Source organism: Panthera leo, chromosome A1, assembly GCF_018350215.1.
Source record: "Panthera leo isolate Ple1 chromosome A1, P.leo_Ple1_pat1.1, whole genome shotgun sequence".
In the NCBI taxonomy this organism is placed as follows: domain Eukaryota; kingdom Metazoa; phylum Chordata; class Mammalia; order Carnivora; family Felidae; genus Panthera; species Panthera leo.
In genome coordinates, this window is record NC_056679.1 from 206,121,347 (window position 1) to 206,144,086 (window position 22,740).

Consider the following 22,740-nt stretch of genomic DNA (forward strand, 5'->3'; position numbering starts at 1 on the left):
TTCTTTTCCCTTCTTCCCCTCACTGGACAGTTTCCAAGGCACACAGGTTTTATACAAGCTTCTGAAGAAGTTTTACAAGATTAGCAGTCATCTGTTTGTTTTTTAAGCTGTTGCCAGCCTAGCAGATGCCTTGTATTTATTCTCCCTCCTTCCGGCCTCACTTCTTTTTCCCCTCACTCTTGCTTCCCTGGGATCCTACCCCCACAAAGTAGAAGCTTAGGCCCCCGGGCTCTATTTCCCTGGGAACTCAAGCTGAGACATCATCCTGGATTTCCTTTCTTTTTTTTTTACTCTTCATATCCAGTCCAAGTTAGAGTGACTTTATTTTTTAAACATATTTTAAATCTTTTTTATCCTCTCCTCTGTTTTCGTGGCTGTCCTCCTAATCTAATCCCCTGTCATCTCTTACCTGCATCATTCAAGTAGTCTCCTAACTGCTCTCCCTGTGCTCCTTCTTACACCCCTACAGACCACTCTCTCTGGGCCTCACTGATTTTTTCAAGATGTAAAGCAAGTCTGTATGTTTGTTGCACAAAAACTCTGCAGACTCCTCATCACACGTACAGTTAGAGCCGGGGCTTTGGGTCTACACCTCCCATTCCCCTTCCTCCTCCTCCATAGCCATGCCGGTTTCCTTTCATTTCCTCAAAACTTGGGGTGTTTGGCCCTCTCTTGGCTTGGGCTCTTCCTTTGTCTGGAGTGAACTTTCTCCAGATCTGCAATTAGCTGACCACTTTTGGTTAGTCAGATCGCAGCTCAGATGCCTTCCTAGAGAGACTTTTTCTGACCACATGTTCAGAGTAGCCATCCAGTGACCTCCCTTTCACATCCCCCCCCCGCTTGTTTGTTTTTTTTTTAATCACACTTACCATATTTTAACTTAGGCTTGTTGTTTTTCCCTGCCTTCTTCCTGCCTATGAACATTCTAGAATGTAAGATCTAGAAAAATGGTAGGGTCATTTTATATCTTGTTGAGTGCTACAGCCTCAGTACCCAGAATACTACCTGGGCCAGAGTAGATGTTTAATAAATGTTTATTAAATGAATAAGCTGATGACTATAGAGCTCATTAAACCTGAAGCTGTCATAAATTGGAAATCTAATTGGGAGCAAAGTAGCTAAACACTTTGACATTTCTGTCTGATAAATGAGTGTGCTAACTTATTTGGCTTGCTCACCAGCTGTTCCTTACCTCAGCATAGGGTATTGTCTCACCCTGCCCCTACGCAGGCCCTGCAGCCATTCTAGTTGCTTCCTGCCTTGGCTGGTTCCCCAGCACACTGTCAAGGTTGTCTTTAAACTGGCCAAGTCAGACTCTGGTCATTTATTAACCATAGTGACTTTAAACCAAGTTTTTATCTCTTAATGCTTCCTATCCAACAGCCGCAGTGGGCTGTGTCTGTTCGGTGCGTTCCAAACTGAAGTTGAATTAAGAGATATGCTGTAGGAGCCAGGAGAGACCATCGATGTTATTACGTGCCAGGCTTCCTGCGATCCCCAAATGGAGGACCTGGGCAGTGCCACCCTTTATTTGTAGGCCAGGGGAAGTCTGTCAAAGAGAGAAATGAAAAATGAGGGTGGAGAGGGAATTCAGTAAGCTTATGATAGTGAAGTAAGTGCCCACCGGTTGCTGCTTCTCTCTAGCCAGTGGAAAACAGCTCACGTGTTCCTTTAAACTTTTGCATGTTTTGTGGGCAGAAGGCACTTTTCACTTAGCTGTGCCTCTGCTACCGCCAATGCCAATGGCTTCAAAATAAAAGCAGCACAGTTTGGGGGGGTGCAGTGGACATTTTCCCCCCTCAAATCTGTGTGCCTGTTTTTGCACATGTATATGTTTATGTGTGTGTCTGTGTCAACATGCTGCCTAATGAAAAGAGGAAACAGAACTAGTGGTGGTCAATGTCACCTCGAACTTCTTAGTTTACTTTGTACTTTGTGATAATGTAAGCAGCTTTGGGGTTGGAGGGCGGGGGTGGGGTAAGCCACCCTGTTTCTCAGCAGTAGTGCTGTTAGCATTTTGGGCACAACAGGCGTTTGGTGTTTGTCGGTCAGGGTGGCCCTCTGCCTTGCCAGATGTTAACATCCCTGAACCCTTGTCACTAGGCCTCCAGTGACAACCAAAAATGCCTCCATAAATTGATATAAATGCCTACCTTGGGGTGATAAATGTTCCTGGTTGAGTTAGGCAGAAAATAGGACTGAAAGTAAAAAGGATATTTGATAAATGTGACAGAAACAGTGGTTGGACCAAGTAGTGCAGGGGTTGGCAAACCACAGCCTGTTTTTATAAAGTTTTATTGGATGCAGACATGCACATTTGTGTAAGATGATGATGTGTATGATGACGTTCTGTGGCTGATTTTTGTGCTACAGCAGAATTGAGCAGCTGTGAAGGAGACTGTATGGTCCACAAAACCTAAAATACTCATGGACCTTTGCTGTGCTGACCTTGGTCTCTGGACCAGCTGCTTCCTCAAAAGCCACAAAGACTCCTGAAACCTCACACATCCCGGGGCTTTAAAGTCCTCTACCTAGAATTAAAAACAAAAACCTAATGTTTATTTATTTTTGAGAGAGAGAGAGACAGACAGACAGCGTGAGCAGAGGAGGGGCAGAGAGAGAGGGTAACAGAATATGAAACAGGCTCTGGGCTCTGATCTGTCAACACAGAGCCTGATGTGGGGCTTGAGCTCATGAACTGCAAGATCATGACTTGAGCCAAAGTTGGACACTTAATCGACTGAGCCACCCAGGTGCCCCTCTACCTAGAATTTTAATCTCTTGGTTCTTTCTACCCATATTCCCATTTCCCTTGTCTTGGGATTTCTTGTGATTTCTGTATCTGGAGTGGTAAGATGGAACAAAGTAAGAATTAAACTATTTTCTGCTTTTGTTGTAAGGTAAAATTTGTTTGTATTTCTTTCCATTTTTTTTCTGAGGTATTTTCATCATAGTAGCTCTTGTCTCCTCTTTTCATGTCTTTCATGCTTTTCTTTGCTGTCTTTTAAGACTTCTTTTGGAGAAGGTAAGACAAATGAGGTAGATAGAATCTGGAATATTAGCACCTTCTGTGTGCCTGGCCATGTTCTGGGTGTTGTAGATACAAGTGAATCTACCTTTTGGTCCCTGAACTCATTAGTGAAGAGAAGATAAAAATGCATGGAAGAATTAGAGAAAAATTCAATGGAAGACAACAATGGGGTAGTTGGAAAAGTATTAGTCTTGTAATTGAACTAGCTTCAGATCATGGCTTTTACAGGGTTAATACCATTTGTCCTGTAGCTGCTCTCTACCTTTGTTTCCTCATCAGTAAAACGAGAACAAGCGATGCCAATCTTATGAGCACGAAGTGAATGAACTTTTCGTGAGAATAGTTGTTTAAGTGATTGTACAGAAAGTACTTTGTAAAACAAATACTATGGGAATAAAAGTGTTACTCTGTGGTCATGTAAGTGGTACTCATGGTCCTCATGATAAACAGAATTTTAATTTGGTCTTGGAGAGAGAGAGCCTTTGAATAAGTGAAGAGGAGGAGGAATGAAATCCTAGATGTGCTTATGTTTGTGTACTGCTCAGCCCACATGAACAGGAACATGATACGTGGGTAGGGAATGGGCGAATGTGCAGCCAGCAGGGAGCAAAGGTGGGGATGGGGCATCATAGAAAACAGATTGGACTGATAAGCTAATACTGGAAAAAATATACTCACTAGTATCAAGTCCTGCAGAATTTGCTACTACTACATTTCTTAGAGTATTACGAGTAGGAGGATTATTATGAAGGAGTAAGTCAATTTTTCAGAGACAGAAGAACATAGCAAATTTCCAAAGTTTTTCATGTTGTGTCTGTAATAACATTTGGAAATATTTAGAGATTAAGCTTGAAATCACCCATAAAGAAGTACACTTTCTCTTTAGGTGACATAGTTATAAATAGTCAAAATGGGTATTAAGTATTGTTGAGTGTCATGTACCTTTTTCCCTCCATTATCAGTTACATATGACGTTTCTCTAATGCTTCTCTGAGGTATTTTCTACATGGTCATGTGGACTTCATACTTTTTAATAAGTTGCTGGATTTAATTTATTCTTTATTTAGGATTTTTATCTTATGGACTAGAAAGTCTGGAGTGATGATTAGGATTCTCTTTTTTCAGATAGTGTATCTTTTTGAGGACAAAAGCATTCTTTATTTTTATTGCTAGGTTATCCAAATATACTGAAATACATTAGGAGGCTTAAGACTACATCTTTAGCTGTGGTATTTAAAACTTTGGCTTAGGCAGTGGCAACTGTTTTCTGGTTCAGGCCATATTGTCCTCCTTTACCCCACAAAGACTGTAGACCACTTGTGTCTGCCTTATTCCTTTAGAAATTATTGATATATGTTAGGTCCTATTGTGTTAGCTGCATTTACCTTGGTCTGCATAGAGCTTTTATTTTTTTTTTTTTATTTTTTTTTTAATGTTTATTTATGTTTGAGACAGAGGAAGACAGAGCATGAACGGGGGAGGGTCAGAGAGAGGGAGACACAGAATCTGAAACAGCCTCCAGGCTCTGAGCTGTCAGCACAGAGCCTGATGCAGGGCTCGAACCCACGAACCGTGAGATCGTGACCTGAGCCAAAGTCGGATGCTTAACCGACTGAGCCACCCAAGTGCCCCTGCATAGAGCTTTTAAACAAACACAGAAGTAAATGTAAACAGGGAGTCACAGTGAGCCTGTCTGAGGAAGCAGGAAAGCAGGGTGATTTGGTTTAGCTAGGGGAAGGGAGTCCTATTTATTGTTTTGCCTTTTGCAGACTTCATGATTTTATCATATATTTATCATTAAAATAAGGCACTTATTATAGTCCTGCCCACTTACTTACATGTTTTAATTTGATCCAAATTCTTCTATGATACTGGAATTAATTTCTAGTGAAATTTATTTGTTTATTTATTTACTTTTTTTAGAGAGAGAGAGAGAGAGAGCACAAGAGGGGGAGGGACAGACACACACACACACACACACACACACACACACACACACACACAGAATCCGAAGCAGGCTCCAGGTTCTGAGCTGTCAGCGCGGAGCCTGATGTGGGGCTTGAACTCTCAAACTGTGAGATCATGACCTGAGCTGAAGTCAGATGTTTAACTGACTGAGCCACCCAAGTGCCCCTCTAGTGAATATTACTTTATGACATTTGTGTGTATGCTCAATGAGTGAATAATCTGGGGGTAAATAATTTTATTTTTAAAATTTATTTAATTGTTTTGAGAGAGAGAGAGAGAGGGAGAGGGAGGGGCAGAGTGAGAGGAAAAGAGAGAGAATCGCAAGCAGGCTCCACACCAACAGTGCAGAGCCTGACCTGGGGCTCCCATCTCACGAACTGCAAGATCCTGACTTGAGCCAAATTTGAGAGCCAGATGTTTAATGGACTGAGCCACCCAGGCACCCCTAGGTGATAAAATAATTTTAAATGATCTCTATATCTGAAGTAGAAATTGGGAGGTTAAAATTGTGACTTTTTACTTGTTTCAGAAAACTCATTGTCTAGTATGGCAACGAGTAGACCAGGGCAATTGCTTTCAATACAGGAACAACTAGGGAACATCCTGTACCACGTAGAAGTTGGCATCATTGTTTTAATTTGCTTTGGAAAATGACCTTTATTCAGTGTGCATACATCTTTATGTAATTTCAGAGCTCCTTCCTACTGTTTCCAGAGGCAGTTGATCTGCTCTGAATTGTTTGTTCTTGTCTATAATAAAAAATTAAAAACTTTTAAGATGTGTTTGTTCTTTTGTGTAAGTAAATAGTTTAAATTATTACTGAAAGTGGGCTTTATGATTCAGCCTAATCCTGAGTCCACGTAATTTTAATAAGTGATAGTGACTAAAACTCGGAGCAGTTTGGAATTTAAAGTATATTTATATCTTTCCCTTGCCTAATAAAACCACCCAGGAACTCTACTCTGAGCATTATCTCAGCACTTCTTTCCAATCCAGCCCTCCTTTCACTAAATATGTATGTCTTGAGAAGATATGCAATAATTATGTTTTTTCTCTTTTATTGCCTCTTGCAGATCCTTTTTTCTTTCTTTCTGAGCTATGGAAATTAGGTTCCTTATTAGAATGTTCGTTGTATTAGCTACACATTATTTTGTCCTTGCTTTCTTCAGAATGCTACTCCAAATTCTAGACAGAAAAACCTCAAAATAACTTGAGGAATTTTTTTGTTTAATTCAGAAAATTTATCATTGTCTAAAAGTTGGAACCTGATTTACCTACATTGGAAATCACACAACTTTCACTCAAACCTGTCTAAAACTACTTTCTATATCATTATAACGTCTATATGAAAGTGTTTATAAAATCAAGGAAGCAAACTAAACTTTTAATTTCAAATATATCCTGAACAAAAGAAAACCACTTCCAATATGAAAATATAAATTCAGCCAGAGAAGTCATTTCTATCATTTTGGGGTACAATTATTATTATTTTTTAAATGTTTGTTTATTTTTGAGGGGGAGATGAGTGGGGGAGGGCCAGAGAGAATGTATCCAAAGTGGGTCTGTTCTGCACCCCCCCCACCCCCCATGGGAGCCTTGAACTCACAAACCATGAGATCATGACCTGAGCCAAAGTCATGCTTAACTGGACTGACTCACCCAGGTGCCCATGGGGCACAATTACTGTAAATATTATTAGAAACACAATATAAAATAAGGTGAAAACTTTAAAGTTCTTGATGACATAGGTTTTAAGGAGGAAATAAAATTATTTAATGATAATATATAATAATGAGGAATCTTAATATTCACTAGGGATTTGATAAAAATGTAGCTGTATGGAAATAGCTTTTAAATTTATTTTGATGTTTCCACATAAGGATGTAAAATTGATAGAAATCAATTAGAAATCTGTCATGATATTAGTGAAAGTGATACTCCTTTGTAGCTATATTTTATTTGACATAGAAAAAGTGCTATAACATTTCTTCTTAAATACAGTGAAACCTCATTCATGGCTTCCTCATTTATGAGTTTACCCACTCACAAATATATTGGTAACCCCCAAATCAGTGCTCACGGTGCTTTCACAGTTGTTAGTGGACATCGGCAGAGCTGAGAGAATCTGAGTGCCTCCTGTGTGTATTCCCAGCTGAGTCCAACACGGCAGGTGCTCTGCCTTCTTGTTTCAGCTCTCACACTGTATAAACAAGTGTCCCTTTTGCGGGTCTGTCTAGTGTTATATTTTCCACATTTTTGTGCCCTTTGTTGGTGATTTTGCTGTTTAAAACGCCTCCGAAGTATAGTTCAGAAGTGCTGTCTAGTGTTCCTAAAGACAAGAAGGCTGTGATGTGCCTTACAGAGAAACTACATGTGTTCATTCAGTAAGCTTTGTCCAGTAAGCTTCGTCCAGGCATGAGTTACAGTGCTGTGGGCTGTGAGATCAATGTTAATGAATCAGCAATATTTATTAAATAAGATGTCTTTAAACAGGAGCACATAAAACAAGGCTATATATTAACCAGTTGATACAAATATGACCAGAGGCTTGCAGAAACTTAACCCTGTATTCCCCTATGAGCCGTGATTCAGTATTCACTAATTCAGTCTTTACAGCAGCTTTATAGAACATAACTACAAGAATGAGAATCAACTATATCTGGAAGACAGCTAATGAGTTACATTACATTTTAATATATGCAGCTTTTCTTTTTATCAAAAATCTAATCGAATTAAATTTTAAATTAAAATTTAAAGCTGTGTAAAGTCTGGAAGTCTTTCTAAAAATTTTTTTAAAAAGTTTATCAAAATCTAAATCAATTTATCAAAAATCTAATCGAATTAAATTTTAAATTAAAATTTAAAGCTGTGTAAAGTCTGGAAGTCTTTCTAAAAATTTTTTTAAAAAGTCTTTCTGATTTGGCAAAGATAAAATTATATTCAACATCATTTGACATTTGTTGTTTTATATTCTACTCTCCTCACCCAAATTAGTCTGGCATATTAATTTCTTATATATGTATATTTTTTACTCACTGAAAACGTATTCGGTGATTTTTGTTAAGCATGGATGCCACAAAGAAAATATTAAATAAACATCTTTTGTGGGTGATACACAGAAACTGTTTCGATATGTAGTAAAGAGGACTATTTAGAGAGTTCTTTGGATGATCTAAAAGAAGGGCATTTAACTAAATGGGGAAATAGAAGCATTAAAGAGTATTTGAGATGATTTTTGGGAGGAGAGGGCATCAGGGCAGAGTCAGGAAAGACACATTGGAATTAGCTGAAGAACAGGCCGAACAGTGTTCCAGCCGAAAGGAGGCCAACGAAAGTCATTACTTGGGGCGCCTGGGTGGCTCAGTCAGTTAAGCGTCCGACTGACTTGGGCTCAGGTCATGATCTCACAGCTTGTGAGTTTGGGCCTGCTTTGGATTCTGTGTCTCCCTCTCTCTGTCCTTCCCTTGCTCTTGCTCTGTCTCACAGATAAATAAACATTGAAAAAATTTTTAAAAATCATTACTTGAATTTTTGATCATCCCAGCAAGGAAGGCTGAGGACTTACACTAAATAGGAGCAGTGACAGTGAGTTAAAGGATGAGTTAGAGAACTGACGACTCATGTAACCTAGGGCAGGGCAAGTGTAGTCAAGGCTGACTCCGGGAGTCTGTCTCAGTGACTCGGTGGTGCTGTTCTCTAAGCCATGGTTGCAAGCATAGAGTAAGTCTGGAGTGGGAGGTGATGATAAGTCCGGTCTGGACGTGTGTTAGAGATCTGTGTCAACCTTCTCTGGATTTTACATTCCTAGTTAGTTATCTTTTCATTTCCCTTTTTGGTATTCACAGACTTCCCCAATGAGTTGCCAGCATTCGTTGTTCCTACTTCTTACTCCCACTTTGCTCAGCGGTCTGGCGTCCACTCCTGCCCTTCCAGGAATGCTGTTTGGTCAGTGTCACCAATGATTGACATGCTGCTGCATCTCTCTTAGGTACAACCCGGCACTCTCTCTGTGACAGGCTTCTCTTTGGTTTCTTTGAAATCACACACACTCCTGAATTTCTTCCTTTCTTTCTCAACTTCTCAGTCATCTTTGCTAGCCCTTCCTTCTCTGCTTGACCTCTGAATTTTGAAAACTTGAGCCCTGGTATCTTTTCTCTTTCTCATTTACTCTCTCTCTGTATGAACTTAACCAATCCATGGTTTGTTTAATGTATTTGTATAATTTGTAATGAAAAGAAAAAGACAGTAACATATGTACATGATTTTAAAAAAAGCAAATGAATACCAACAAAGGCTATACAATGAAGACTAAATCTTGCCCTTACTCCTGTCCTCTGGTCTCTTAGTTCACTTTCCCACAGGAAACCAGTTACTAGTTCTTTGATATCTTGCCAAAGATAATCTTTAGATTTATAAGCATGTGTATGTATATATCTTTTAAAACATCATAAATGTTGATATTCTAAATATATACACCATTCTCTCCCTTGCCTTTTTTACTTAATATATCTTAGAGATTATTTTGTATAGAACTGCCTTTAAAAAAAAAAAAAAAAAAAAAAAAAAAGGCCATATACTATCCCTTAACCATCCAGACTCTAAAACCAGAGTCTACAACTAGACTCTATCTAAAACCAGAAACCAAACCAGAAAGATTTGGATATGATGGGGTATTTGTATTTCATTGCATGATGTATTAAAATGTATCTTGCCATCTCTTTTTTGAGAAAGGATGTTTTCATCTTTAATTTTTATGAATGATATAGTGACTGGCCTTTCAGAGATAGAAGTGTGCATACATCCAGGTCAGCTCGAAAGAAAGGTTTATAGAAATGGAATTGCTGGGTCAAACAGGATGTGCATTTAAAAAGGCATTTTCCCCCCTCCCAAGCCCTCCCCTTTTTTCTTGGAGTATATTGTTAACCAAGTAAGTAACAGATGGGTTTTAGGGGGCATGTGCACATGAGCTGATTTTTCCCACTGTAAAGAACATTTCCTTACTGGCCTTTGTTTAGAGGTTTGTTATTTTTATTTGTAAGTTTTTGAGAGAAAAAAGTTGTCTTTGTCCCTCACAGAGGTTTTGAGAATAGTGTTCATGTACATGTTCTTTTATTGTTTACACAGTGCAAATTGAAAGTCATTGTTCATTTGAAGTGGAGCTTTTTAAGTGTATTCATTTATGTGCATGCGTTTTGAAGGCTAGATTGAGAAGAGGACACGAGAGGGTTGCTTATTTGTGTTTCATTGTAAGGATTTTCCCCCTTTTCTGTAAGACCTAAAGTAAATATTTTAAAAGTATCATTCTAGTTGTTAAACAGGTAAGCTAGTTTTTGAGGATTGAACAGCTTAAATATGATTTGTATTTTAGGTGTACATAATCTTATCAAAGAGTATTAGTGCCATTTGAATTTTTGATTAGCATAAAGATGGCTAATTTTAAGAACCAAACCAACTGGCAACTGAAGTTATGTTTCCTGTAAAGCTGGCAGGTCATATCAATAGAAAATTGGAAGGGGAGTAGTACAGACAAGGAAATATAGTGTTTATTTCTTCCCTCATTGGCTTTTTGTTAATTAAAGGAAATCAATGAAAATGCTATCTTAAGTTAGACTGACCTTCCTTCTAAGGTGATCTCATTTCCAGTCAGTTTTACATCAAACATAATGTGTGTAGTATATTTGATCTCCAAAATACAATTTTCTTCAATAATTATTCCTGGCCCACTTCCTTCCAAAAGATCATTGTAATGGCCAAAGGGTAATTTTTTCCAGTTTTACTGAGATATAATTGATGTATAACATTGTGTAAGTTTCAAGTGGAGAATGTGATTATTTCATGAACATATATATTGCAAAATAATTACCACAGTAAAAGATAAGTTGACACATCTGTTATCTCATATAATTCCTTTTTTTTTTTTTTTTGTGGTAAGAGCATTTAAGATTTACTCTTAGCAGCTCTTTAAGTGTAATGTCTAACAGTAGAGGATTTATTTGAATGAATTTTGCATTGAAATAGTAGTAATCAGTTACTAAGCATTATGCTATAGAGAGAAGCGTTTGATAATTTAAAGACAAAATAATGTTTCATATGTATGATATACATTAAAACACTTGGAAGAGTATACAATAAAAATGTTAACTATGGTTGTCATCTTTTGGTGAAATTATGAGTGTCTTTAATTTCTGTGTGTGTGTGCGCGTGTGTGTGTGCGCACGCACGTGTGCAGTTTCCTTTCTGGTTCTTCTCTATTCGTGTGTTTGGGAAGCAATTTTTTCTATCAAAACAATTATGTCAAAACTGTCGTCATTTACTCAGGTATAGAATATAAGGAAGGCCAGATTTAAGAACATTTTGTGTTAAAAAAAAAAAAAAAAAATCAAATGCTTTGTGTGAACCAACCACATGTTTTAGCTGCCAGCATAGGTTTGGAGTCCCGGGCCACCATGCTAGATGTGCGTGTGCGGATCAAAGAAGGAAGAGGTCCGCTGGGATCATGGCTTCCTCCTCCTTCCCTTTCTCTCTTATCCACAAGCTGTTGTTTTTATCCCCTTAAGAGTCCACCAGTGAAGTTCAGGCTTTCTCATTTCTTCTTTGTAGATCCCTTTTCATCTTCTCCTTTCCTAGCTTGAGTACCAGGTGAGGCCCATGCATCTCTTCTCTGCCATCATTCTTTTTTAAAAGTATGTTTTGCTTAAAGGAGGCTACTTTATCTGGGGGGCTGGGAAAGGAAGGACTATAAGAACGGCATACTTGAGAGGTTAGCACATGAATCCAAGCAGTGTGATCTGATAGGTGGTGACCCTACAGAAGCAGCTAGTTAATTAATTCTGATAGTTGATGGTGTTTTAGTAAGAGGAGAATTCATAAATAAGAAATTTTAATGGTACCTGAAAAGATACATTAAATGCCTTACTTTGAAGTTCAGTGGGCAGTTTCTAAGCTAACATTAACGTATGAATTATCTAAAAATATCTGTGAGTCTCAGATTCCCATTCAGGGTAACTAGGAGCCAGCAGTGGGACACTGCTGTTTAACCAACCCGTGTCCATCACCTGCTGAGCACAGAGTTTATAGGAAAGTCATGTGGCAGCCATTTAACACCTGTGCCGGCCACGCTTACGGGCATAGCCTGACACCGTGCAGAAGTGTCTGAATATGTGGAAAGCAGAGACGTATGGGCACTCCAGAGGGATCTCAGAGTGAGATGAAGGAAGAGCATTGACAAACAGCAGCCAGTGACACTGCCTGTTTCAACTTTGGGGACCCTGGCTCTAGATACATGCTTGAATTTGGGAAAATCCCTAATAAAGAAATAATTCTCAATTAACGGAGCTCTCAGAGGTTTGATTTGTGACACAATATTGCGATGCAGGCAGAGGCAGAGAGAAACATAGACCATTGGGGCAGCAGGTCATAAAAATGAGGTGAATAATGGCCACACTGTTCCTAAACTTCCAGTAGTCTTTCACCCAGAGTTCAACAGTTTTCAAACAGGTATTTCTTCAGTGCTCAGCAAGAGCCCCTGAAGAAGATACTAACCATGGTCCAGGCAGTAGTTGTGATAGCCTCTCTGCATGTTCACATTTGGTTTGCTTGGAAACAAAGACTACCAGCTTTTGCGGGGTGAATCTTTTTCTGTTTTAATTTTTTAAAGTTTATTTATTTATTTTGAGTGAGAGAAAGCAAGCTGAGTGGGGGAGGGGCAGAGAGGAGAGAGAGAATCCCAAGCAGGCTCCATGTTCAGCACAGAGCCCAACGTGGGGCTCAATCTCACCACCACAAGGTCATGACCTGAGCCAGTGTCAGGAATTGAACACTTAACTGACTGAGCGACCCAGGTGCCCTGTGGGATGAATCTTCAGCTTATAGTTATATATAGCCGGCTACTACAAAATAGCAGTAGCCACTGCTACAACCTATCATGGCAGCTAAGGCAGGCTTTGTAAAGCACACTCCCATCATGTCCGCCCTCACCCCTGCTGCTGGCCATGGGGTTGGCTCTGTGGCAAACTTATTTTAAGGTGTCGGTAGCCCATTTGTCATTTGTCAGGCTGGCGTAAGACCCCTGGATGTGACGTTGTCCGTTTGTACTACTAGTAAAGGAACTCTATAGCAAGGTGAAAACAGAACGTACTTTTTTATGTTCTTCACCTTTGTATTTTCTACCAAATTTTGCCTTTATTTCTTTATTTCGCCGCCCTCTGTTTAAATAATAATCAGTGCATATTAGCCCATATTTTGGTCGTTATGTTTGGTTTGGACCTTCACATTTCCAGTAGGAAATTGTGGAGAAGAACACATACAGAGGAAATAAGGGTCTGGAAAACAGGTAATAATGAGTGATTCAAGAGAAGGCAGCACATGGATAGGGCTTACTATGCTATGAAAGATATTTTCCATGGTTCACAACCTTGGTGTTTATTAGCATTACCTGGTTTAAAAAATATAGATGCCTGGGTCCTATTCTGAGAATATCTGTTTTAGTTGATTGAGGCAGGGGCCAGCTGTGTGGTGTGTGTGTGTGTGTGTGTGTGTGTGTGTGTGTGTCGTGTTGTGTATTTCTTCCCCTCCAGAATCTCCCTAGATCATTCTGTATGTAGCCAAGAATTAAAACTAGTGGATTATATATTTTCTGTTTAGTGCCAGAAAGCAGAATTAGTAGCACTGGGGGAAAGGTACAAGATAGAAAGTTTCAGCTCATAATGGAAAATATTCTGGTAAATAGAACTTTCTCCTCCTACAGTATTCAAGGATACAAGAGTTAATCACTTGTGAAGGATGCCGTGAGAATGACTGCTTTGGATAACACGAAGGACTCAGTAGTGCCTTCATTTTATTTACAAAAGGAAGTGCTGCGGTGCTTCCACAGATTTGGCAGGTGGCGTGCTAAGACCAGCTTTGGGCAGAGGGAGCCTGAGGTGTCTGTGGCACGTCTTTGTGGAGATGTGAGTTGACCACACAGCTCTGGAACTCACAAGAGAAACCTGACTAGAAGAACGTCGGTGAAAAGGTGGTGGTGGAAACCACCATCCCTGTACTGTTTATCATTCATTTGACCCCTTTTGTTATAAGCTTACCGTGCGTTACTAGTCCCCGAGTTCCTGGAATTTACGGACAAGGAAGCTTAAATCTGAAGAATCCTTACGCAATTACCAGACAACTTCTTAAATTGTTCTGTGCCTAGATTGCTCAGCCGAGCCCAGGATTACAACTGGATTATAAATTCCTCATTAAAGTCCTTTGCAATACATCTAACATGCATGACAACATTTGCACGTTGAGGTTGATGAAAAAGAGGGAAATTTTGGTGGTGATTTCTCAGCCCAGAAAATAAAATTGGAAAAAGACTTCTAAGATACCTTTTATTTAATTTATGTTTGTCTTTTTTTCTTTTGCCACCCTTTCCTTTATCTCTTAATTTTCTTGCTTTTGTACCATTGTTATTATTGTCATCAGTTCTTGAATAGAGCTATTTCTTGATACACAGTTATTCCTTAGTACCTGATTTTAACATCTGGTCATGTACTCTCAAGGATTTAGTGAAGATAAGATACTAATGTAACTTCACAACCACAGGTATCGAGAGGCGATTCAAAAATGGGACGAAGCACTGCAGTTAACCCCAGATGATGCTACCCTGTACGAGATGAAATCACAGGTAATGGTTATGAAGAATTTCACTTCCACTATGAAATTGTACTATGTTTATATTTGTTTGGTGAATAGAAATGAACCAAAATAGCATTTCTTTCCATTTTCTTTCTCAAATATGTCTTTTTAAATTTTTTTCAATATTTCCTTTATAGAAAACATGTCACCATATTTATTGCTCTGCCTCTTGCACAACATTAGAAATTCATTTCTTTTCACAACGAAGTTAACTTATTTCAGCCTATGGTAAGATATGAACAGATGGCTATCTTTTAGGAAGTCACTGGTGATTTCTTAAATAAATGAAATGTGTTTGCTTTCCTTGGAAATTAATTATAGTGGACTGACCAATAACTTCATTTCTTCAGAATGAGGGTGGATTGGACTCCGGATGATATGTCTCTAAAAATGGCCTAGTCCTTAGCAAAAGGTCAGAATAGACTCAATTTATTTTTAAAAATAACATTTGAATTTTAAAAATACATTTCTAATATTTTGTGGGAAAGTCTGTAAAGAAAATCTCTGAGCAACTGGATTAAGTTATCCAAAAGACGTAAAAAGTCTCTAATAGAGCATCAAACATATTTTTGGCAGGGAGTAGTCGCGCTTCAGCCTTGATCTACACACCTTACAGGTATCTTTCAGGTAATGATTTCAAACATAGGGCACATTCTTTATCAACTTTGATTTTAGATCAGCCAAGAAAACCCCAAACAAATTATGTCCACTGGATGAAGTACTGCGAAGACCTTCATTTGGTTAAGTCTTTAATTTTCAGTCTTGACTAGATATATATTAAAGGCAGTATTTGTGGTGAACTGTATGAAATAGATTGTTTAACTTGGAACCTGATAATGATAGTTGTGTTACAAATCTTATGAAATGCGAATGGTCCCCAAAATGATAGTTAAAATCTAGTCTTTTCCCATAGATTGAAGTGGAAGGTTCTAGAACTCCCTATTTTTCTGCTTTGTATGGTTTGGAGAACCCAGTTGTGGGGAGGCCTGTGGAATGTTTAAGTGATTTTTGTAGCAGGAAGATGTTTATAGGGTGGTGGTTGAACAAATTTGAATTTGTCTCATTTAACAATGAGACCTGGGATCTCCTGACAACCACATCATAAATAGAACAATCAGAAGTGGAATTAAGAGTTCAAATAGCTCTGAGCCACCATGGCTAGAGTATGACCACCTTATTTTGACCAGATGGACAACAGGGTTCAGTGACTGAAAAGGAGATGTTTTACATTTTCATAGTTATTTTAGGAATAGGAAGAAGAATATTTGTTTCTGACCCTGATGGGCAGAGGAGTGGGTCAAAACTACTGAAGTGCTATATTTACCAGACTAAAAATATTTTTTTTTAAATGAAAAGATTTGTTTGCATATGGTTATTCATTAGTAGTTTGCTAGTTTATGAAAATTGCTGACAGGTTTTATTTCTTCTTTTTGGTTATAGGTCCTAATGTCTCTTCATGAAATGTTCCCTGCGGTACATGCAGCTGAAATGGCCGTGCAGAGAAACCCACATTCATGGGAGTCTTGGCAAACTTTGGGACGTGCTCAGCTTGGATTAGGAGAGATAGTCCTGGTAATGAAGTCAGGTTATTATAATGATGAAATTTTGTTTTGTTGTGTTTTTGATTAGCTGAACCAAAAAGTAAATAGCTATTTATCATGTCTATGCAGAGAGTAAATAGCAAATTACCTCTTAAAGGTATTAATCCATAAACACAGATAAAAGTTATTACTGAACATCTTTTCCATTTTATTTATTTATTTATTTTTTATTTTTTAACGTTTATTTATTTTTGAGACAGAGAGAGACAGAGCATGAATGGGGGAGGGGCAGAGAGAGAGGGAGACACAGAATCCAAAGTAGGCTCCAGGCTCTGAGCCATCAGCCCAGAGCCCGACGCGGGGCTCGAACTCATGGACCGAGAGATTGTGACCTGAGCTGAAGTCGGACGCCTAACCAACTGAGCCACCCAGGCGCCCCCATCTTTTCCATTTTAAACATCAATTATATTAGAGTCAGAATATTTTTTCAAGTATTAGACATCATGAAAATTTTTTAAAAATGGCATTTGGTAAACCTTACTGAAATACATATAAAATAAGCAACTCTTAGGTTAGTTTTTTGCAACATTAAGGTCTCCACTTATAAAGTGATGCCAGTAGCACATGGAGACAAAACCCCTAATAGATTATGTAAGGGAAGGAAGAAAGTAGAGTATGGGAGAGTAATGATGATAAATATTTAGACGGAAAAGTTGTCAGTCAGGCTTAGTGAGGGGAAAATGGGGCAGGATAGAAGCTTATGAAAGTGGAATACTTATTGTGTTGTTTTGTTATTAATTGGTACGTAATGCATTTCTCAACTTGTCTGGACCATAACTTGTAGGAAGCACAGGCTAAATAGATGAGAGGTGGTTAAGACAATTATCCTGTTTTTGTTTTTGTTTCGGCAGGGCTACATATACCTGGCAGCTGACTTCCTCAAGAGTGTTTGCAAATCTAATCTAGTACTGGCAGATTTTGTTTGTCATTAACTAAGATTGTTTCAAGGCTCTATTTGCCTTTTACAGGTAGAAGTAAAACAACAAATAAAAAATTAAAAATGGTTTCTTTAAAGGCTAAGGGAATTACTGGTAAAACCTGAATTTAACTTTACTAACAATGGCTTTAGTAAGTTATAGATAACTTAGATTTTTCTGGTACTCTTGTAAATATTATTTCTATTTACCAAAAGGTGTCAAATTCTCAGAAATCATAAATATGGAATTTTGATGAGAGAATAATTGGTTTCAAGTAACTTAAATATGATAATCCAAAATGAGGTTCACACTGATGGAAACCAGTTTAACCGAAGTCCATTTTCCTTTTTTTTTTTTTTTTTTCTACCTGAAGACTTAAATCATACCAGAGTTGGAGAAAAGAAATTCATGGTATTTTGTTTTCTATAGGTTAACAGGAAAACAAATGGAGCTTATTACACAATACTTTCCCCCCATTTCTCCTTTATTTAAAAACTTACAAAGCATTATCACTTTTGCTTGTTAAGTGTCTATGGTAATGTGGAAAAAAATCTCTAGGATGTAATGTTTAGCAAAGACTGCCCAATAGAGAAAGACACTCTTGCAGGTGACACAGTAGAGATGCTTTCAACCAGTCGGTAAAAGTAAAATTGCTTAATATTTTAAGTTGTTTTGAATAAGGGAACCAGTTGTTCAACTCTTATTTTTTTTCCTGTTGATATGGTTCTGCCGATTAAAATTGTGAAATTCTTAGAGGGATTAAAAGTGTTATTTTTTTTCCCTCAGTTAATGTAATTTTTTAGAGCTCTACTTGGAAAAATCGGAGTGTAATTTTTATGTCAACTTAAGAGATTCTTTTGAAAGACTAGAATGGTAAGAAAAAAATGACTATACTTAAAATGTCATAAAGGAAGGGTCACTATGAGAAATATATTGAAAACATGCTAAAAACTGTAACATCTAACCATTATTCCTATATATGTATATATTTGGACAAAAACACAAGAAAATACTTACATAAATAGATCAGGTAGTAAGTTAAAAGTCAATAGTTGGGGATAGCCCCAATAGTAATTATTTAGGTTTTTACATAGAGTTGAGTATTGGAAGTTATCAGTCACTAAGTTCTTCACCTGAAACTAATATTACACTGTATGTTAACTAACTGGAATTTAAATAACTTGAAACTAAAAAACAAAACACGCCTGGGTGGCTCAGTCGGTTAAGCGTCCAACTTCGGCTCAGGTCTCCCGGTCTGTGAGTTCGAGCCCCACATTGGGCTCTGTGCTGACAGCTCAGAGCCTGGAACCTGCTTCAGATTCTGTGTCTCCCTCTCTCTCTGCCCCTCCCCTGCTCATGCTCTGTCTCTCTCTGTCCCTCAATAATAAATAAATGTTAAAAAAATTAAAAACAAAACAAAACAAAAAGTTGGCTGTTGGAAAATGATTATGACTTAGTTTGTTCTTCATTTTCTAATTGAAATGTAAATTTAACTTACCAATCGAGATATTTTTTAAAATTTTTTTAATGTTTTTATTTATTTATTTTTGAGAGAGAGAGAGAGAAAGAGAAAGCAGGGGAGGGGCAAAGAGAGAGGGAGACACAGAATCTGAAGCAAGCTCCAGACTCTGAACTCTCAGCACAGAGCCTGATATAGGGCCTAAACCCACGAACCTTGAGACCATGACCTGAGCCAAAGTCAGACGCTTAACCAATTGAACCACCAAAGCGTCCCATCTTTATTCTTTTTTAATGCAGGCAATTATCTCTATAAAATTCCCTTTTAGTTCTACTTTTGCTCTATCCCATAAATGTTAATGTGTTATATTTTCATTCTCATTGGTCTCAAGATGTTTTTCCCTTTTGATTTCTTTGACCCATTGGTTGTTCAAGATTGTGTTGTGTAGTTTCTACTTGTTTGTGAATTTCCCAGTTTTTCTTCTGTTGATTTCTAGTTTTATTCTGTTGTCGTCAGAAAACGGGGCTCCTGGGTGGCTCAGTTGGTTAAGCGTCTGACTCTTGATTTCAGCTCAGATCATGATTTCAGGGTCGTAAGATCAAGCCCCGAGTCAGGCTCCAAGCTGAGTGTGAAGCCTGCTTAAGATTCTCTCCCTCTGTCTCTCTGCCCCTCCCCCACTCACTCTCCTGTACTCACTCACTCTCTCAAAAAGAAGAAAAGATGACATACTTGGTATGATCTTAGTCACCTTAAATTTGTTAAGAAGACTTGTTTTGTGACCTAACATGTGATGCTATCCACTTATCATGTGATCTTTCCTAGAAAATGTTGTTTGTCCTTGAGAACAGTGTGTATTCTGGTGCTGTTGGGTGGAATGTTTTGTATATGTCTGTTCAGTCCCTTTGATTTATAGTGTTGTTCAGGCTCTCTGTTCCCGTATTGCTCTTCCTTCTGGATGCTGTCTGTATTCATTACTGGGATTTGGGTATTGCAGTCTCCTGCTATTACTTTATTGCTATTTCACCCTTCACTTTTGTCAGTGTTTACTTTATATATTTAGGTGTTCTGATGTTGGGATGCATATATATTTATAATTGTTATATATTCTGGGCCAATTGACCCTTTTATCATTCTTTAATATCCTTTGTCTCTTGTGACAGTCAATACATGTTAGCATTATGCGGAGCTAAGCTCTTGGCTTCAGAGGTAGGCATTCTTGGTACCTTCCTGATCGTGGTTTAGTCAAGAAATCCCTAGATTCTTATATTTGCTGGTCTGCAGAAGCTGAACAATGCATTCGCTCTGTCTTAAACCATATCCTTAATTGTACTTCAGTGGACTTTTACTCCTCAGCAGTGATGTGTCAGTCACTTTCTTTCACACTTCTTTAACTTTTTTTTTTTCATCATAATCATCATGCAGTGTTAAGGGTACAGCCTAAATGTCTGTCCTTGCATTCTAATATGTTTTTTAAACAGATATATATGTATATATCTTATATGCATACATACATATATATACATATTAATATATATTATATATTATATCATATATATACATACATAGTAAAAAAAAGATATAGATGGAGATATTGTGGATTCTATTAAATCCACTCATTTTTTAAAATAAAGCAAAGGAAAAACTCTGATTTTTTTTTTTATCTCCCTTAGGCAATTCGAAGTTTTCAGGTAGCCCTTCACATCTATCCAATGAACCCTGAAATATGGAAAGAAGACCTTTCTTGGGCAAGAACACTCCAGGAGCAGCAGAAGGTAGCACAGAAGATTAAGAAGTGTGACGCGTCAGCGGAAATGACACATTTCTCACCAAAGTCAATCCCCGACTATGACTTTGAAAGTGATGAGATTGTTGCTGTTTGTGCAGCAATTGCGGAGAAACAGAAGACAGTTTCAGCAAATAAGACAATGGTTATTGTTTCGGCCTCTGGGACTGTAGAGACGGTCACTGAGAAGGAAGATGGTGCTACACCACCAGATGGCTCTGTTTTTATCAAAGCCCGATAAAAGTAGCAGGAACCCTTTGAATCTGGCTTTTTGATTGCTCTTAAAGTTTGAGGCCTAGGGACATCTACTGTGGAGAGACAGAATAAAACTCCTGTTTGTAAAATGAGTTCTGCAGATGAGGCATATAAAAACTAAATGGTAGAATTATTGTATAGTGTTTGGGCTGTGCTTTGATAAGTTACGATTTAAACTTCTTAAGATTAGAATTGTGAGTACAGTGAGTACAGAGTTTTGATTAATAAACTTAAAAAAATAATCCAAAAATGTAAGTGAACGCATTTTAAAGACACAACTTGAAAAGTGAATTCTCTAATAGTGAATAACTTGATGGCCAGTGTTATTAAAATGTTGACTCGTTGGCTTTTGTTTCACGATAAAGGAAGTTGGTGATTTCTTTCCCTCCTAATATTCCTGTTACTTACTATTCATTCTGTTTTTCTGGTTGCATTAGAGGAAGTCTCCCAAAGCTCAAATATTTTTTGACATTTATTTTGATTCAAAGTTGTCATTTGGTTATTTTTGGAATCTTTGAAAGTTTGGCTGAAAATGCATGCAACTGTGTACATTCTAAACATTTTCTGGACTTTCTCTTCATTCTGATTTGTGCTTATATTTTGACTTCAAAATTATTACAACAATGGTAGTTGCCTTCTTCAGTATTAGATATGTGAAATACTGATCAATGTCACAATGATGGTTTTATTGTTTTAGTTGTAAAAGTAGATAGAGTATTCCTTACCACAAGTGAGTCATGTTTAAGATGTGCATTTTTGAAAAATGCTTTTATAGATATGTCATAATCAAATTGTACTGCTGCACTGGCCCAGTCGAAAGTAGTATTTTCTTCTCCTTATTTTTAAAAGCTTAAAAACTCTGAAAAAAACTTACCTTTTGCTTTTAACGTTCCAGCTGATGGTTTGGAATTCTTTTTCTAGATAACTTTTTTGGAACTACTCAATTAAATTACAATTTTAAATAGCTAAATTATGTCTTTCTAAAAAAGTAGGGATGTTTATGAGTGTCAGTGAATGTATATATCTTGGGCATGACATACATAGGAACTGAAACATGACTTAACAGTACAATCCCATGAGTGGAGAAGAATATATTTAAAGAAATATTTCGTTGAAAGGCCACGATCGCATTCACAAATCAATACTGTCATTGCTAATATGAGTTATTTTTATACCACATATATTATAGTACAATTATATAGAACTACTGGGTCCTGTTACTTCTGACACTCAGGAAGCTATTTTTGCTGTAAAATTAATTTTTTCCTTGTCAGAGATGAAAGTAAGCTGTTTTAAAGAATCTTACCTTAACCTGTTGGAGCATGTAAGTAATGGTCTACATTTTTCTGAGATGATTTAAAAAATGTTTCCTTTAGTGGAATGCTTACCTCTTTTTTTTTTTTTTCAGAGTGTTATATTTTCCCTCAAAGTTACATCAGAAATTAGCTGTGGTTAGGTTAGTTTTAGAGTAATTGAAAAACACAAATATTAGTTACATTTTATTTTGTTTAATAAAGGATATTCTCACAGGGTAGATACTTGAGTATATACAGAAGTGAGCATTCACCCTTTGGTATGTGGTTTTGAGAAGTGGGTTTTTGTTTATCGTGTAATTTGTGAATAAATAGTTTTTTCTGCACTTTAAAGATTTGCCTCTGTGTTAGCTTTTGAAAAATTTGATTTATTTAATTTTTCTTATGTGAAAATAAAATATGTAAAGCACCTTGTATCTTGCATAGGAAATACTCAGTAAATGTTAGCTATTTCTATGAAGAACTTGAATTAGTATGGAGATATTTAACCTCAGTTTCTTCTGATTTTAGGAAGGTAGGAGAACTTTGTAATCTTTATCAGAAAGTGAGAAGTCACTACTTTTAGTATTATAGGACAGATGGTTATCAGTTCTTGGCATAACAGGGGGGATTGTTCTTGGCATCAAATCTGTGCCTCAGCCCCAAAAGAGGCAAGACCCAGGATGGAAGGCATGTAACCACTAAATTCTGTTAACAGAACCTAGTGTTTTTTCTGTATTATGGAGAGGGAAGGCAGCTCAT

At 37.5% G+C, this 22,740-nt stretch overlaps 1 protein-coding gene across 6 annotated transcripts in view; it reads left to right on the forward strand.

Moving 5' to 3' along the window:
• Positions 1-22,332, forward strand: part of TTC33 (tetratricopeptide repeat domain 33) — a 39,590-nt gene extending 17,258 nt beyond the window's left edge. For all 6 annotated transcript variants that reach the window (XM_042951403.1, XM_042951410.1, XM_042951398.1 and 3 more), the window contains exons 3-5: positions 14,579-14,660; positions 16,112-16,243; positions 20,319-22,332. In XM_042951403.1, coding sequence (XP_042807337.1) covers positions 14,579-14,660; positions 16,112-16,243; positions 20,319-20,672 — 568 coding nt within the window. In that variant the 3' untranslated portion in view covers positions 20,673-22,332. The remainder of the gene's footprint in view (positions 1-14,578; positions 14,661-16,111; positions 16,244-20,318) is intronic.
• Positions 22,333-22,740: the final 408 nt, after the last annotated feature.